Consider the following 17,668-nt stretch of genomic DNA (forward strand, 5'->3'; position numbering starts at 1 on the left):
CGTAATATCTATTTTAGCTCTTGTGCAACCGGATGGTAGAACATTTGTGACAGTACTAGTATCAAGTGGGTCTTATTCGTATACCCTCCAGGGAGTTAAAGTATTTTCCACTGCAAGTTAGGAAAAGGAAGATGATCATAGCCCACATTTGGAAGAAATTCATAGATTTATGGAGGTTTAAGCACTGAAGCTTAGTATGCAGCATACTTAGACCTCCATAAATCTATGAGTACAGTCTTTGGCGATATCTGTTTTGATAAGGAGGCTAGAAAATTTCTTCCAAATGTGGGCTATGATCATCTTCCTTTTCCTAACTTGCAGTGGAAAACACGCTAATTAGCATAATAAGTACTAAGGCCTGCATGCTAAACAGATTCTCAAAGATGTAAGCAGAAATGCATTAAAATCAGTGCGTACGTGCATGTAAATAATGGAATGAAAGATGCAAATTAGGTTTTAGTGAGTGCTTGAGAAATAGTGTAGTACACTTTCCACCTACTATTTTACATGGGCTTACTGAGGCCTAAAATTTAACACTTGCTCAACATGGGTGTTAATTGTTAGCATGCCCATAGGGCCAGCACACTAACATTTAATACTGAGCCGTCCCCAAAAAAAGGCCTCCTGAAGCACTATCACAAAAATCAAGGGGCTACTGTGATGTGATCACCCCCCCCCCCCACACACACACATCATGAAAAATAAAAGGCAGCCAGATGACCCCCTCCACCCCTACCCACCCCTCAACATATAGAATAAAGTGCTTTCTTGGACTCACATTCCACGACACAAAGATCAAGGATTATCCATGCTCCCATCCCTCCCCTCTATAAAAGGGAGGGATGGAAGCATAGCCACAGGTCAGGAGCATGAATGCTCATAAACTGACCATTCGTTTTCCTAACCTCACCACTGTGAAGACATTTTATATTTTTTTATAATTTTTTCACATTGCTGCTTTCTGATATTAAGTCGGAGGAACCAATCAATCAACTGGCTGATGTTAAGTTTTGAGGGTTAAAATGTGCACGTCTGGCGCATAATTATTTTTTACATGGGGGGGGGGGGGCTAATAGCTAATAGCCTGGTCAATATGGCATTTTCATGTGATGAGTGCTATTAGCTGAACCCTGGTTTGGACACATTGATCCCCTTATTGCATCAGCATCCAATCGCGAGTTAAGGTGTGTGTTAGCCTGAGAGCACGGTATTGCATTTGCTTGTTTGTGCACACTATAGTTTTGGGCTAGTTTGCACCCTATTTAATCTGCTCTGTATAGCAGTAATATTTTAGTGGCTGTTCAAATAAAACAAAAAAAGAGTACATCACCCTTTATGACTTGCTTTACCATTCATTCTAAATCTGTTAGCTACTGCATGCTAAAAATGTTTAGGGTGTTTAGTGCATAAGCTGCACAGTGTGTGCAATGATGTATGTGCAAGAATAGTGATTAAGGACAGGTAAGAATGAATTTGGGGAGGGAAGCAGAGGAATAAGGGAGAAGGAAGTGCAAGGAGAATATTGAATTAATGTGGGAGTATAAATATAAGAGAATAATCCTGAAAAGGTGATCGTGAAACTGAAAAAGTAGGGTAGCATAAGAATGACCACGGAAAACCAGTGGTGGAAAGAGTGCCATAAGGAACAGGAATAGTGCTGGCTAAATAAATGCAAGGAAGATACAGCACAGATCCTGGGAAGTGAATCAATGGATAGGAAAAATTAGGAATTGAATGAGCGCAAGTATGAAAACTGAAATAATGGGTCTGTATGTGTGAGAGCAGTTATTTTTATATAGTTTTTATCTGCAACAATTCCAACTACAGTAAAACAGTATAATATCTTATTTTTGTAACATACCTTGGGTAAGAACTAATACAATGTGATGTGCTTTATGAATATTGATGTTTGCAAGTTATGGAGACTAGCTACACTACTCTTGGGCTCCTGTGAAATCTTAATTTTAGCTTCATTTATTGGGCCTGTCAAAACTCAGAACATATTGTAGGCTTTCCTGAATGCAGTCTCCATGCTCTGGTATTTATCATCTACCTTCCTTACTATTATTCAGATCCTATACAACCTCCGTAATGGATTTGTTGAGTTAGATATAAATTCTCACTACTTTTCTATCAAATTAGTAGAATCAGTTTATTTATCCAACAGATTTTTTTTGCTCTCCATCTCTTGGTTTTATCAATGAAAAGCATCAGTGACAGCAGTAGAATACTGTTTTAAACAATTTGGATGTGAAGAGACTTCTGACAGGTTTTGTACCTCAACACTGAAGTGCAAGTAAAAAGGTCCTGACAGTCATTTAGCTAAGTTTAACCTGTGTGTGTACGCGCGTGTGTGTGTGTGCGCAAGACAAAAAAAATCAATATTAATTGTAAATCTGTTCTCAGTCAAAGCTAGCTTGTGAACAGATTTGTGTTGTTTATCAACACAACTTTTATGTCATTTTCAAGGTGGTTATGAAAAAAAGCTCAATCCTATAGAGCAGTGGTCCCCAACCCTGTCCTGGGGGCCCACCAGCCAGTCGGGTTTTCAGGATATCCACAATGAATATGCATGGGAGAAAATTTTCATGCACTGCCTCCATAACATGCAAATTTTGGTGTGCAAAATTTGCATGTTATGGAGGCAATTTTGGTGTGCAATTTTGGTGTGCAAAAAATGCCATAACATGCAAAAAATGCCATAACATGCAAAATTTGTTTTCCACAAATTTTTTGCTTAGTTTGAACTGTTGTGCCACTCTCTGAGTAGCCTGTTCCTATGTACTTCCTATTCTGCGTTTTACAGTTCCTATTCCCCCCCCCACCTACCTGTTTTATGTAATTTCCAACCTTTTTGTTTTTGATGTAAACCGATATGATGTCCCCACTAATATCGGTATAGAAATTTAAATAAATAAATAAATAAAATTTTCTCTCATGCATATTCATTGTGGATATCCTGAAAATCCAATTGGCTGGTAGGACCCCAGGAGAGGGTTGGGGACCACTGCTATAGAGGCAATTATAGAGGTGGACCCCTCCCCCCACCCAAACTATTTTGTCATTGTATTTTAATACTTTTTGCCTTGGAGCTTTATAGAACTTTGTGTCTCAGTTGTATAATAATCGGATTTGCTTTAAATGGATGAATGACCACATAACGATACTGACGCAGAAAAGCAATTGGAAATTTTACTGCCAGTCAGAGGAGGGTAAACCTTCCAGTGTTCGTCTGCCAGAACTCTTCTTGCACACAGAGACCTGATCAGTCTCTTGGTAACAAATCAGAGTAACTTTTAAACTTCGGAAGGTTATCTTTGTAGGTTGTGATACTTGCAACTATTCATTTTCCGGGGGGGGAGGGGAATGTTCAATGTGGAATTTTTCACCGTTTCTTATCTCTTAGCATCCTATTCGTTCAGGACATAACTTTACAAACAGAGTTGCAGGAAACATTGCCTAGAGTCTGCCAGGACAGACAAGAAGCACGTATCAAGCCCTCCTCCTGCCCTCTCCCCCAAATTATTCCTTTGGATCAGTGTCAAAACCCTGGACTTCAGGTGCCTGTTGCAGCTGCTCCTGGAGATCCACCCGGTTCACTGGTTTAAATCGCTTTAGTCGGCAGCTCCAAGATAGGACTCTCTCGGCCTCGGTGGTGCAGGTTACAGTGCGGCAGCCTCCCCCCCCCGGTTTTAACTAGGTATCTGCACATTTTATCTCCCAATGTATTAGCATAAGCATAGCATTAGCTTAATGCACTGGGAGTTAAAAAAAAAATAAGTAACCCGTATGTTAAGAAACTGTGCACTGAATTTCAGCACACAGTTTTAACACACAGGCATTGGCCTATGATAGAGAGCAGACAGAGGCAGACACAGATATACAACACCATAGCTAGCCACACCCAGCAAGACAGACACCACACCATAATCAGACAAAGAGAAACACAGACATCCCATAGGCAGAGACACACACACACCACACAGAGAAAGACAAGCAGACCTCATCAGAGAGAGAAACACAGAAGGCTGAAACAGACGCACACCGCATCCTGAAAGACACACACACTGTACATAGAGAGAGAAACAGATTAGACCCCACCACATAGGCCTTTCCCCTCTCTCCCTCTCTCCCTCTGTCCCCCACTCCCCGGAACAGACTGAGCAAGGAAGAAAGTATTCTCAACACCATATTTTTCTGTAGCTTGGGATCTGGCTGAAACACAGCAAAAGAAACTAAACAAAAAAAGAAAATAAAAGGACTGTCCAAGCATGAAGGAATCTCTTACATTTTCCTCCCTTCTCCATCTATTTCCTCTCCAAGACACTCCAGAACTCCCCCCCTCCCCCCACCTCATCCTGATCCCCTCAGCCTGGGGACCGAGTCCTCCTTAAGTCTGCCACCGCCGGCGGAGGTGCAGGGCGGCCACCTGCGCTGCCCGACGCTCTGCAGGAGCTTTCCAGGGGGCTGCGTTAAGTACAGTCCTGGCAAGAACGATCACCATTTATTTATTTATTTAAAATGACGTGTCAGCCTCTCCCTCCACTAAGAGGCAGCCGGAAGGGATAACATGGGCACGGCACGCTCTATCACAATGTCCCTTGAAGGGGGCTCGCTATTTCACAGAATCTCCAGGACATTGTGCTGAAGACAGCAAACTTATTTATTTATTTATTTTTAAAAAAAGATTAGCCCATTGCAACCAATGCCCCACTGAAGCACTGTTCACGCCCCCTCCCCCCCTTTCCCATTTGTATACTACTATTCTAAGGGACATGCTGGAATGAGGTAAAAAGACAAGGGGCCCTTCCTCTGATAATAGCTACAGTAGGTAACTGTAACCTTTGTTTGAACCATCTACGGTAGTAGTTTAATAAATTAAATTTTTTAAGATCAAATACAGGGAAAAAGGCAACACCCCTTTGTTTAATGGACTATGAACAGGACGCTGCTTAAATCCCATACTGGTTATAGCACCGTACTATGATCCAGAGCTGTAGCCAGGCAATTTGGCACCTAAGGCCAAGTAAAAAAAAGTGCACCCATATCCTATACACAACAGGAGCTTGGAGGTTGTCAATTTCTTTTTTAACTTAAAATATAACACTATTATTTATAATCTATAAGTAAACTTAAGGGTGACCCTGCCCCCCCTTATGTCCGTATGGCTGTGACCCTTAACCTCTACCCAAATGATTATTTATTTATTTGTTCTTTCATTCAATTTGATATACTACTTATAAAAAAAATGTCTAAGCTGTGCACAATAATTATAAAATCTAAAACCTACCCCAAACATTTTCTAATATAAAAATGTTAAGCAACAGGGGTTGAAAAAGGAGTGTGTGCCTTTAAACTATAAGGTCATGCCTTTTTCTCTTCTATTGAATTGTAAGATTTTTGATTCTATTAAATTAATTAGGATCTAGATGTCATTGACAACAAAACTCTCTCCACTACGAGGCACATTGTGATGCACCATAAAACCCTGGCAAAAACACACTCAGAACGTTTTTAGCAAACTGCCATACTATAACAGCACTAGCGCTCAAGACTCTCACAACAACAACCTTACCTATGAAAGGGCAGCACTACAAATATTACTACAGGCCCTAGAACACCGGTACTCCTCCTGGAAAAACAGAACAAGCTATAAATCCTTACGCAGACATGACACGCTAACAGAATCCCTCACCGCACCCAGACAAGCAGAACACAGGCTGACCCTTACATAATACTGATTAAGGGACCACAGACTAGAAGCAGAAATATGCAGACAAAAATTGAAATGGAAACACTAAGAAGACATCACTATGAGCAGTGCAACACGGGAAAAAGAGAAACAGAAATAGAAATGAATTTTCACCTATCCTGAGCAATATACAAAGATATAAGAAATGCACATTCCCAAAGCTGACATATTCCGCTCTATAAAAAATCTGAAAATAAAAAGTTTTATTTTCTCCCTTTGTTGTGTAGTCAGTTTATTTGATACTGGTCTTTCTTTAGGTCTTCTCCTAAGTTCTTTTCCAGGATCACCTTTCCATATTCCATTTCTTCTTTTTCCTCTTGTCTTCTTCCCTTCCTTTCCTACATCTGTCTGCATCTCTAATCATTTCCTTTCATCTTTTTCTCCATTTCTCTTTTCTGCCTCTCTATCTACTCATAGCTAAATTTCATCCCTCTTCTTTTCTCTAATCATCCAATTCTTAGTCTCCTTCATTTCAATTCTCATCTACCTAGCAGCTTCCTATCCCCAACTCTTATCCATTCCCCTATCTTTCATGCTTTCCTAGCTTCCTATTCCTCCTCAGTTTTTCACCTACTGCTTAATTCCCCATTTCCACCCTCTGTACTTACATCTACCTTCCCCTGCTTCCCATCCTTTCACCAGCCCCTGCTCCGTCCTTGTCCCTCATTTCCTCCCTGGCTTCTTTCTTCTGTCTCTTGAGCCCTGCTGAGACTCCTGTTACCTCTTTCACTGCCTCTCTCACAACATCCAACTCTCTTTCCACTGCCTCTCACACTCGCTCCAGTACTCCAGGTCATTCACGCCCTCACTCCTACCATTCCCAGCCTACCTAATACACCCCAACTCATACCCACCCAATTGCTGAGTTCTTACTGTCTGCCCCAAATCCCTGCTCAGTCTGAGTCCCTGCTATCTGCATCTACAAGTCCCTGCCCTGCTCCATCTCAGATTCCCTGCCTTTCTGAATCCACACATCCCTAATCCACAAGTCCCTTCAAGTCACCAAGACCCTATTCTTCCCTGCTCTCCCACCCCTCCCCTCCCACCTCATTCTTCCCCTTTCACCCAGTTCCTTTTCTTCCTTTGCTCTCCCATCACCCCAGTCTTTCCTTGTCTTTCCCCAGTTTCCATTTTTCCCCTGCTCTCACTCCTTAATCTCCATTCTTTCCCTCTTAGCCCACACCAGCCCCCATTTTTCCCCTACTCTCTTATCCCCAGTCCCCATTTTTACCTTGCTCTATTTTCTTCTGCTCTCCCCTTAATCCCAAAGTGACAGTTCCCATTCTTCCCCGGTTCTGCCCTCACAGTCCCTGTTCATTCCCTACTCTCCTACTCCCCCAGTCTCCCTTTTTTTTTTTTAACTTGATCTTTCCCTCACAAGTCCCCATGTCCTTTTTGTTATATGGGCTCCTGCACTTCTGTATGAACTGCGGGGCTGTGCTCTGTGGAGCCCCATGTGGTTCAAACAACAGCTGTTTCAACTGCATGGTCAAACTGATTAAGTTTGAATCCTGCAAGGATCCATAGAGACAGAGTCCCACAGATCAAATTGCAGGGCAAGGACAGGCTGGGAAAGGGATAGCATGCGCAGGCTGCTCATCTTCTACCACCAGCCCCTGTGGTGGGCCAGTGACTCCCTTGAGCCGTGGCGCCCAATGGTCGTGGCCATATCGGCCATAGGCTAGCTACAGCTCTACTACACTTGCTGTGAAATCTAACTTGATGGCTTTTGTTTTATTAAACTGTTGCATGCAATGGGGGCGGTTTTGTAAGGGATCTATCTGGCCTTTGAAACCTGATGAGGCTGAGCGACTAAATTTACCCCCCTAATTTTTACTAAGTGGCTAAGTTTTGCTGCTCAAATTCTGGGCAAGCCTGGGGCAGAGTTACTTTGGGAGGAGAAACTTACGCAGCTATCACTGATGTTCAGTAATAGCTTCCTAACCTGGTTGGCTAAATCTAGGCACTTCCATAGGTGGTGTAAATCTGGCCGGCAGGACCCTCCTTCCCTCCTGGCTGAAGCAAAAGCCAGGCTGGGAGCTGACTGTTCCCTGTAATCCTTCCTTCTGGCCAAAAAGTAAAAGACTGAAGGGGCGGAGCAGAGGTTCAGCTCTCACTGCAAAACAGTAAAAGTAGTGTGGGCGTGTGTGTGTGGGGGACAGACAGCAAACTGCTACCATCCTCCCACTCTCTTTCCCCCAACCCTTCCAAAGCAGAGCCAAGAGGATACAGCATTAGCTCCTCCCAGCTTAATGTCCAGGCTGCTCCAGTCAGCTACAGATCGCCTGGCCTAGCTTTCTTAAAGGCTTACGGTTATATATCATGATTTTCCTTGATTAGGAATGGGCAAGATAGAATTCGATTTGACTTCTCTTAAAAAAAAAAAGAATATTTTCATTTTAGGTGTGGATTTAATTTTTTACTTGGAATTTCTATTAAAAGAACACCAGTTTCATATTTTTTTGCCTTTATGACATGTTTGATATCTGAACCACAGTGCAAGTCTCAAGAACAGTAGTATATCTGAAAAACATACTGAAACATTTCTAGGAGGACCACTATGAATTGCAGATGAGGTGATGGACTGAGGCAGCAGTGTTTAGGTGATGATCAGCAGTAATTTCCTGTCTGTACAGAACGAGTGCTATTTACAAGCACAGTCACTGTCATGTCCGGAAACACATTTACTCCCAGCCTGTTTGGATACATTACAACAACTGGAAGACATTTAGTCGAAGGTAGCACATGACGCTGGGAATGTGCAACTACAAAGAATGTGCGATGCATCTCTGTCATCTTAAGCATCTTAATGTGGCCCATGGGTTTAAGCCTCCATAGTGCAGACAATGCCCTTTGTTTAAGAGGGAAGAAATGACACGTAAGGGAACCAAAAATATTCAAATTCCGCAAGTATAGGTCGAGACTGATTTCCTCAGTTCTTTGCAGTATAAGAAGGCAAAGGGAATGAAATCCCTCCTGTAATATAAAGGATTCACCAATATGAGATAAGAAGAAGGAAATGATTTCAAGCTTATGCAGCTCTCGGTATGCTAAAAGATCTTGGTGGTTGATGTGGAGGGTTTCCCGAAAGTAAACTGCATATCCCACTTGGACAATCCTGAGTACACAACAGCTAGAGGTGATTAGAGGCCAAAGGTTTGATAAGAGAACCTCAGGCTTCCTGATTGACAGAACCTTTTTGGAGTCTGATCTGAGACACTAACTATGACCTCCTGGACCAGTCAAAAATCTGACTCTTATTCTGACTCCATGGCAGCATGGGGTTTAAAACTCCTCGACTTATTTTTCTTAGAAGATTCAATATTCCTTTTTTTTTTTTTTCACCTATCAAAGTCCATGTTGTTTCCTTTTCTTGATTGAGTTTGTTCTTAATTAAACACTTGTCACAAAAAGAAGAGGGGCTTTTCGCAATAGGCTTGTGGGAAGAAGGGGAGACTGAGGCCCTGCACGATCCCAGGTGTTTCCAGGGGCTCCAGAGCTCTGGGAGGTGGCACGGCTATGCTGCTTGCTTTCGAGCACAGGCTTAGGGGCCTTACCGAATGCCACCTTCCACAGATCCTCCCCATCTTTCATGCGCAGGTCTGAATCGCCTGCAGGGACATCCTGCTGCAACTAGGACAGTTAGAGACATCATGGTTTGGGCTCAGGCAGCGGTAGCGGATAGAGTGGTGTTTTTTAACCCACTCATTCGAGGGTTTCTTCAATTTTAGATTTCTCCATTTGATATACTTTTCCTTTTTGTTTAAAGCAGAACATAACTGGGTAATTTTATAACAATGCGCTTACGGCTGAAGTCCACATGCAGAAAGTCCATGTGGACTTCAGCCCAAATTTTCAAAGCAGACACACGCATAATGAAAACTACTAATTACCTGAACATTTCCTTTTCTTTATTATAGAGAGGTGGATTCAGAATAATTGGGTTACGCACCTCTTCCAGCAGATGGAGATGGAGTAAAGCTGACATCACAGTATATATATATCCCTGCAGTGACATCAGCTCGCCAGTATTCTCTGCAAAAGCCAACTGTGGACAGACTAACAAAGCTTGATTAATAACAGATAATTATTCCAGCACTCAGCCAACAGGAAACACTGAGTTCAGCAAAGAATGTAGTAACACTAGTCTGGGACTGGATTAACACTTACCAGTAACCCCTGGAGACACGCAGCCACGCAGGAGGACAACAGCACAACCCGCTGGCAACCAAAGGTGGGAAGGTGGATCCACCTGTCTCCACTAAAGAAAAGGAAATTATCAGAACAACTGGGATGTACCAAAGATATTCCTGAACAGGGCGGGAGGCTGCCCACACTCCAGACAAAACCGGACATGCAAAGGCTGCATCCTCCTGGGCCTGCACATCCAGACGATAATACCTGGAAAAGGTGTGTAAGTAGGACCATGTCACAGCTCGGCAAATGTCGATGGGAGACAACAATCTAACTCCGGCCATGATACTGCCTGAGCCCTAGTGAAATGAGCTGTAACCTGACTAGGCCACAGCTGCTCAGCATCCATATATGTGGCCGGGACTACTCCCTTAATCCAATGAACTATTGTAGCCTGTGAACCTGGCTTGTCCTGTTTACTTCCACCATGGAGGACAAACAAGCGATTCATCTTCCTGAGAGGTCTAGAAACCTCCAGATACTTCACAATATGTTTCTTAACATCCACGGGTCGCAACAGGCAATATTCCTCCGCATCTCTTTCCCTATCCAGAGATGGCAAGGAAATAGACTGATTCAAGTGAAAATCCAAGACCACTTTTGGCAAAAAAGAAGGAACAGTATGCAGCTGCATTGCCCCTGGAGTCACTCGAAGAATTGGCTTCCAGCAAGACAAGAGCTGCAGAACAAATTGCCACAAGAAACACCATTTTCAAGGTTAGTAATCACAAGGAAAGGTTACGCAACTGTTGAAATGTAGGATCTAGTACGAAATCCAAATCCAGATTAAGACTCCACAAGAGCATCAGTAATTGCAAGAGAGGGTGAAGATGCTTCACTCCTTTCAAGAAATGGGTCATGTCTGGATGAGCTGACAAGGGACCACCATTCAACTGACCCCTGAAACAGGCAAGAGCCGCTAACTGTACCTTTAAGAAATTAAGGGCCAAGCTTTTGTTCAACCCATCCTACAAAAATTCCAAAATGAGCAGAATCGTAACTGAACGAGGAAGAACCCCTCGATATTCACACCAAGCCTCAAACACTTGCCAAACCCACACATAGGCTAAGGAAGTGGAGAACTTTCTCACTAGCAGCAAGGTGGCAATCACCACAGTACTTCAGCAAGGGCCATACCATAAGACAAAACTGAGTCAATCTTCATGAAAAACAGGCTCCTGCCACAACAGATTCTTGTACGCCGGAAACCGGAGTCTTCACAGATCCAAATACCAGGGTCTCTTGGGCCAATCTGGTGCCACTAGAAGCACCATCCCTCTGTGACTCTCCACCCTCCGAACCATTCTGCCCAACATGGGCCATGGGGGAAAGGCATATAGCAGCTTCTCCTCTGGCTAGGCCTGCACAAGAGCATTGATGTCCAATGAATTTGGATCTCTCCTGCAACTGAAGAATTGAGGAACCTCTGCATTGCAAGATGTTGCCAGCAGGTCCAGAAATAGAAGGCCTCAGCGATTGATTATTAGCTGAAACGCCTCATCTGACAATACCCATTCTCTTTGGTCCAGACTCTGCCTGCTGAGAAAGTCTGCTCTTACATTGTCTTTTCCTGCAATGAGTGAGGCTGAGATCTCCTGAAGATGCACTTCCTCCCATTCCATAAGTTGGTCTATTTCTTGTGACACTTGCTGGCTCTTGATTCCTCCCTGCCTACTGATGTAGGCCACTGTTGTTGCATTGTCTGACATCATCTGGAACGCTTGACCCTGCAAACTGTCACTGAACTGCGAACATGCCTCCCGGACCTCTAGCCGATTGTTCTAGAGAGACTCTTCTGCACTCCTGCACCCATGTGCTGTCAGTTCCTGACAGTGAACTCCCCAACACTAGAGGCTCGCATCTATCATGAGTACTAGCCAGTCCAGTGATTTTAGGAAAACCCCCTTTCTTAGATGATCCACTTATAACCACCACTGTAGTTGAGAGCAGACCTCCATTGGTAGGTGGAGCTGAATTGAATAGTCCTGAGACTGTGGGCTCCAATGAGACAGCAGGGAGCGCTGAAGAGGACACATATGCACCCTTGCCCATGGCACTACTTCCAAGTTCACCGCCAGCAATCCGAGCACCTATAGATAGGACCACACTATCAGGCATACTGCATATATCATCAGATGCACCTGCGTCAACAATATCTAAATACGACCCTCCGGTAGGAAAACCATTCCCTGCTTTATGTCGAACTGAACACTGAGATACTCTAGCAACTGAAATGGCTGAAGACTGCTCTTGGCCAGGTTTACCACCCAACCAAGCTTCTGCAACAAGGAGATCACTTTGCAAGACACCAGGAGGCTCTCTTCCAGAGACTTGGCCTGAATCAGCCAGTTATCCAAGTACAGGTATACCAGAATCCCATCCTTTCTCAACTCTGCCTCCACCATACCCTTGAAGAAAGTTCTGGATGCGGTGGCCAAACCAAAAGGCAGCACTCAAAACTGATAATGACATCCTAAAAATGTGAATCGTAGAAAACGCTGGTGCTCTAGTTGGATGGGAATATGGAGGTATGCCTCGGACAGATCCAAGGAAATCAGAAATTGCTCAGACTGTATGGCCATTATCACTGAGTGCAAGGTTTCCATGCAAAAATGTGTCACCTGCAAATGATGATTGATCCTCTTTGAGAACCAGGATGGGACAAAAAGAGCCCTCCTTCTTGGGTACAACGAAATAAATGGAATATCGGCCCATATTTTCTTGAGATGTGGGCATTGGAACCATAGCCCTCAGACTGAGGAGCCTTGACAAGGTAGGCTCCATTGCCTACCTCTTCTCCGGGGAGTGGCAAGGAGACACCATGAACATGTCCCGAGGTATGCTGCGAATTCCAGCGCATATCCATCTCGTATCACCTCCAAGACCCACTGGTCTGATGTAATTTCGATGCACCTCTGATAAAAGAGAGAGAGGTGACCCCCTATATCCTGTTCCTGGGCATGGTTTGGCACACCTTCATTGGGAGGCTCGGGTGGTTCCACTACCCAAGCCTGTGCCCCATCTGGGCTGTCTAGGATGAAAGGACTGAGACCTACCAAAAGGTCAAGTCCTCTGAAAGGCTGTTCCTCTGTAGGTTCGAAAACGCTTGATCCCCTAGCATGACCTCTCATGTTAAAGGAGCGAGGCGTCTGCTTCTTATCCTCGGGCAACTGAGGAACCAGGGACTCAGCCCACTTATTGGCCATTTTCACCATCTCGCTCCCAAACAAAAGCGAGCCTTTAAAGGGCAACTTCACAAGGTTAGCCCTGAAGGTTGCTTCAGTTGACCAATTTCCAAGCCATAACTGACACCTGGCAGCTATTACCGAAGCCAACCTTCTGGCTTAGGTATGGACCAAATCGCAGCCCACATCTGCCAAAAATGCAACTGCTGGCTTCATTACTGCCCTGGAATTCACACCATATTCATTGACCTCCTGAGAGAGAAGCAAACAGGCGCAAGTCACGAGGGAACAACAAGAAGCCATCTGCAAATTCATTGCCACGGCTTCAAATGCTTGCTTAAGAATGGCCTTCCATCATGCGCATCTTTCAAGGCTGCTCCTCCCTACACGGGGATAGTCGTCTGCTTGGAGATGGCACAGACAAGCGCGTCCACTTTCGGAAAGCACAACTGCTCTCTTGCCATTGGATCCAGGGGGCACAGGCCTTCCAAGACTCATTCCTCTTTGAAATTAGCTTCCGGGTCACCCCACTCAAGGTCAATCAATTCCTGAATGGCCTTCATAACAGGGAAAAAACAAGAGGCTTTACGCAAAGAAACCGAAATGGGATTCTTCTTTGACTCAGACATGGATTCAGCTCCAGGGACTCCGAGCATCTGTACTGCCTGAAAAATCAGAGCCGGTAATTTATCTCTATGAAAGAACTGCAACATAGTCCTATACAGTTCTAATCCAGGAGGAATTTCCCCATCTATCAGGGAGTAAGGATTGGCTTCATCAGCCATGCGATCCGGGTCCCCATCAGGAAGACCGACTGCCAATTTAGGTGTATTTCAGTGCTTAATCGCAGCACCAGGCGTATGGGAGATCACCACCTGCAACTCTGGCCTGGCAAGATTGGTCGGGGCCGAGAACTGCGCCTGAAGAAAGGATTGCAATCGTTGAAAAGATTCCACCCACGAAAAGGCAGAAGGATCCATGCCAATACCAGGAGGCACCTGTCCTGTGCCCACTGAACTACCTTCCTCCGCTGATGAACCAGCTGAGTGAGTTCCAAGGTCAGGCGCCCCTTCTGACACATCGTTACCCAGGCCTTCATCAGGCTAGGAAGACTCAGGCTTAGTAAAATCAGATGAGGGCAATTCTTCCTGAGCCTCCAAGCAGCGCTGGCACAAGTTAGCAAGAACGCCAGGCTGAGATGTCCGAATATGACAAGCAGCACAGAGGGTAAGGCGCTTAGCTTTCTTAGCTTAGGTGCCATCAGACTGTCAGTACGCTTATCAAGCAACTGAAAGTGTGCGTGCAGCTGAACTTGCGCTGTGAAAAATAGGCATCCAAAATTTAAACATGCAAACCTATGCTTTTAAGAAGTGCCCAAAAACGGAGTGCTCTCAATGCCACCTAGATTGTGCATACAGTAAAGCGTGCACCCATATTAGACGCTGCTACCAACTGGACGCCCAAGCAAGCATTCAACTAAGCGTCCAAAAACTGGGTGCACAACTGGACGCACTCACCTGCCGACGGTCCTGAAGAGAGCATCCCAACATGCAGGAAAACGTGTGAAATGTCCATGGCCTACCACGCGGTGCACAGGGAAAAGCCTAAGAGCAGAACACAGCTCAAAAGGGCTGCTCAACCCGCCAGGCTGCAAACATCCCTTAAATTCCCTCGGAGGCAGGAACGAATGTCGGAGTGGTGCGCCAAGCACGGAGACTGGAGGAAGCCCTACAAAAAAAGCCCTCCTTCTCTGTTCTTTTCTTTTTTTTTTTTTTTTAAGCTTTACTTGAGCTCATCCCATCCCGACTGAGTACAGAGCTGGTTTCCGGCTGTTGGGGGGAAAGGACATATACCTTTACCACCACTCTCGGCTTCCTGCACCCACTGCCTTTCAGCTGTTTCAACAGCTAAGTCCACACCGACTGAAAAACCAGCTACCAGACCAAGGCACTCATCTAAGTATCCATGGAAATCACCTCAGGAATTCTCAACTGGGGGAGGGACCATTTGGTATCATTGCAGGAGAGCAGGACAAATTAAAAAATTTTTTTCTTTTTCTTTCTAAAACTAAAGCAATCCCCAGTAGGGAGATGCACATCAATCATCTGCTGGAGACAGATACTACTGGCGGGAATATATACTGTGTTGTCAGTTTTGCTCCGACTTCATCTGTGGTAGAGGTGCATAATCCACTTGTTCTGAATCCATCGTCTAAATGCTAAGAAAGTCTGCTTTGAAAATTAGCAGGAACGCACACACCCCTGCAAGGCATTCATGTGCACATTTGCTTCTGCGAGGGAGTGGGTGTAAATGCGAACATGTGTATTTGCATGCATACTTTAGAAAATCAAAAGCATGTGCATACATGTTTCCTCCCCCCCATCTCTGCCCCACCAGAGCAACTCTATGCAGTCCATGTACAAGAACATGCAAAATCACATTTGCACGTACTTTTATACACACACACACATACACCCCTCTCCCCCCAGGCAATTTTCAAAGGTCGTTTTAGGCACATAAAACCCAGTTTTATGTGTGTAAATCCTTTTGAAAATCAGGCCCTAGAAGTTCCTTTTGCTATACAAAAAGAACTTGTAAATTTAAAAACAGAGAATAACATCAACAATTATAGATAAAGACTGGGAAAGACTGGGAAACCCTGGGTTTTAGTGTCCATGCAACGGCTTGGATAAAGAAATATGGAAAGGGCTCCCAATGCAGTGGGGCTGCACACAGGAACTCACACGTATGCTTAGAAGCTCTTCGGAACTGCGAGAGCTGGGCTCTTGTTGGCGCCCCCTGGCTGTGGCTGATTTATCCCCTGCTTTTTGATGGAGAAACTCGCTCCCTTGCCCATCGTTCAAATTACACGGTTGCTTTTGCCTAATTTTCTCCCACTCAGTCTAAACCAAGTTTCCTTTTTTTTTCCTCTCACTCATGGGCCCTTTTTCATATATTCTTTTCTGTTCAGCCATCTCCGGATTTTACTGTCTCATCATCTCTGCTAAAAAGAAATCTGGGCTACTTTTTCTTCCTACTTTGTCCTTTACGTTTCACATTACGACAGTCCTTTCCAATCTGATTTAGTAAGATTTTTTTTCCCCTATAGATGCAGAATGGGAAAAAGCCTTAGTAAATCAAGCCCAAATTAAATGCTATGATATCCAGTCGTATAATCTCTGTAGGATTCATTCTTCTCTTTCCTCATCTACTGCTTACCTATGAATCCCTTATGACATTTATTTAATTTGTCAGCTGATATTGTTATAAACCTCAGCTACTCCCACGATTGTCCTCTTCAGCAGAAACTCTAATGGCGATTCCTTGCTCAAAAGGTCACAATTTGAACTCATCTGCTTTGCATTTCATCCCTTCTCCATTTAGCATACGCTGATTATTTTTGCCTAGTTTTCTCTTCAGTATCCTATCTTTTGTTTGCTTTGCCCAGTTTTGATCTAACATTTTACCATTAATTTTATGTTGGGTTTTTTTTTTAAATGTTTTATTATTTCTGCAGTTTTTACACCTTGTTAAATGTAATTTGCAAATAAACTAAACTAAACTTCATACACGGTCAGTGTCCTGCATCTACTTTTTTTTGTAACATGACACTTACTAAGGTTCCATTTCAGGCCTGTCGTGGTCACACTGTTGCAGGGATTGCCAAGTGGAATGAGGCCACACCATTTCCCTTCTTTTCCTGTAGCCACGTGCAGTCTGTGCTTTCCCTACAATGAATAAGAATGCATTGGTTGGCATAAATCAGATCCTCTAAAAAAAAACCAAGCTGGAGACAGGGATATGTGTACATTTCTAGCGTAACACAAAGCAGGTGCATTTCCTAGGCTTCTTGTGTTTATGAGCTGACTCTGGTTCACTTCTCTCAATTCACAGATGACCCTTCTTTTCTGGCACCTCTATCTGGGGCCCTTCCCCTGACCTTTTTTGCTTAAAATCTGGCAGGAGTATTGGCACCACAGTAGGAAGCACTCCTATCAAATTTCAGACAAATCCCATGAAGACAGATCCAGATTCATGCATATGGACAGACAGACAGGGTGACAACATGATACTTCATGCAAATGAAATGCACCCAGTTGGAAATGATGCAAACAAATTTAGGTAAAAATATAGGTAAATCTGAGGGTTTTTTTCCTCCTTATGGAAGAACTGAGAACAACTGGGGTTGTATCATGGAGGCAGTGGATGACAATTGAAAGATATCCATGCAGTCAATCCAAATATTTTCAGTTTTCAATATTTAATATAATACTTTAATATACAATCCAGCTAGCAAAGAAAACAATTGTTTATTTATATTCCAGCTTTTGTGACACTTCGGAATTGATTATATGCAGGTATTGCACATGTTTCCTTGTCCCCAGAGGGCTTACAATCTAAGGACCTGATTTACTAAGCATTTTTCCCATAGATACAGAATGAGAGAAAAGATTTAGTGAATTAGGTCCTAAGATTGCACCTGTGACAATGGAGGGTGAAAATGACTTGCCCAAGTCAAGGATATGAACGCTGGCTT

At 43.9% G+C, this 17,668-nt stretch overlaps 1 protein-coding gene across 7 annotated transcripts in view; it reads right to left on the reverse strand.

Moving 5' to 3' along the window:
- TPK1 (thiamin pyrophosphokinase 1) overlaps positions 1-17,668 on the reverse strand; it is an 831,917-nt gene that overhangs the window by 141,364 nt on the left and 672,885 nt on the right. For all 7 annotated transcript variants that reach the window (XM_029589578.1, XM_029589572.1, XM_029589573.1 and 4 more), the window contains one exon: positions 16,748-16,859. In XM_029589578.1, the coding sequence (XP_029445438.1) occupies positions 16,748-16,859 (112 nt within the window). The remainder of the gene's footprint in view (positions 1-16,747; positions 16,860-17,668) is intronic.

Source organism: Rhinatrema bivittatum, chromosome 2, assembly GCF_901001135.1.
Source record: "Rhinatrema bivittatum chromosome 2, aRhiBiv1.1, whole genome shotgun sequence".
In the NCBI taxonomy this organism is placed as follows: Eukaryota; Metazoa; Chordata; class Amphibia; order Gymnophiona; family Rhinatrematidae; genus Rhinatrema; species Rhinatrema bivittatum.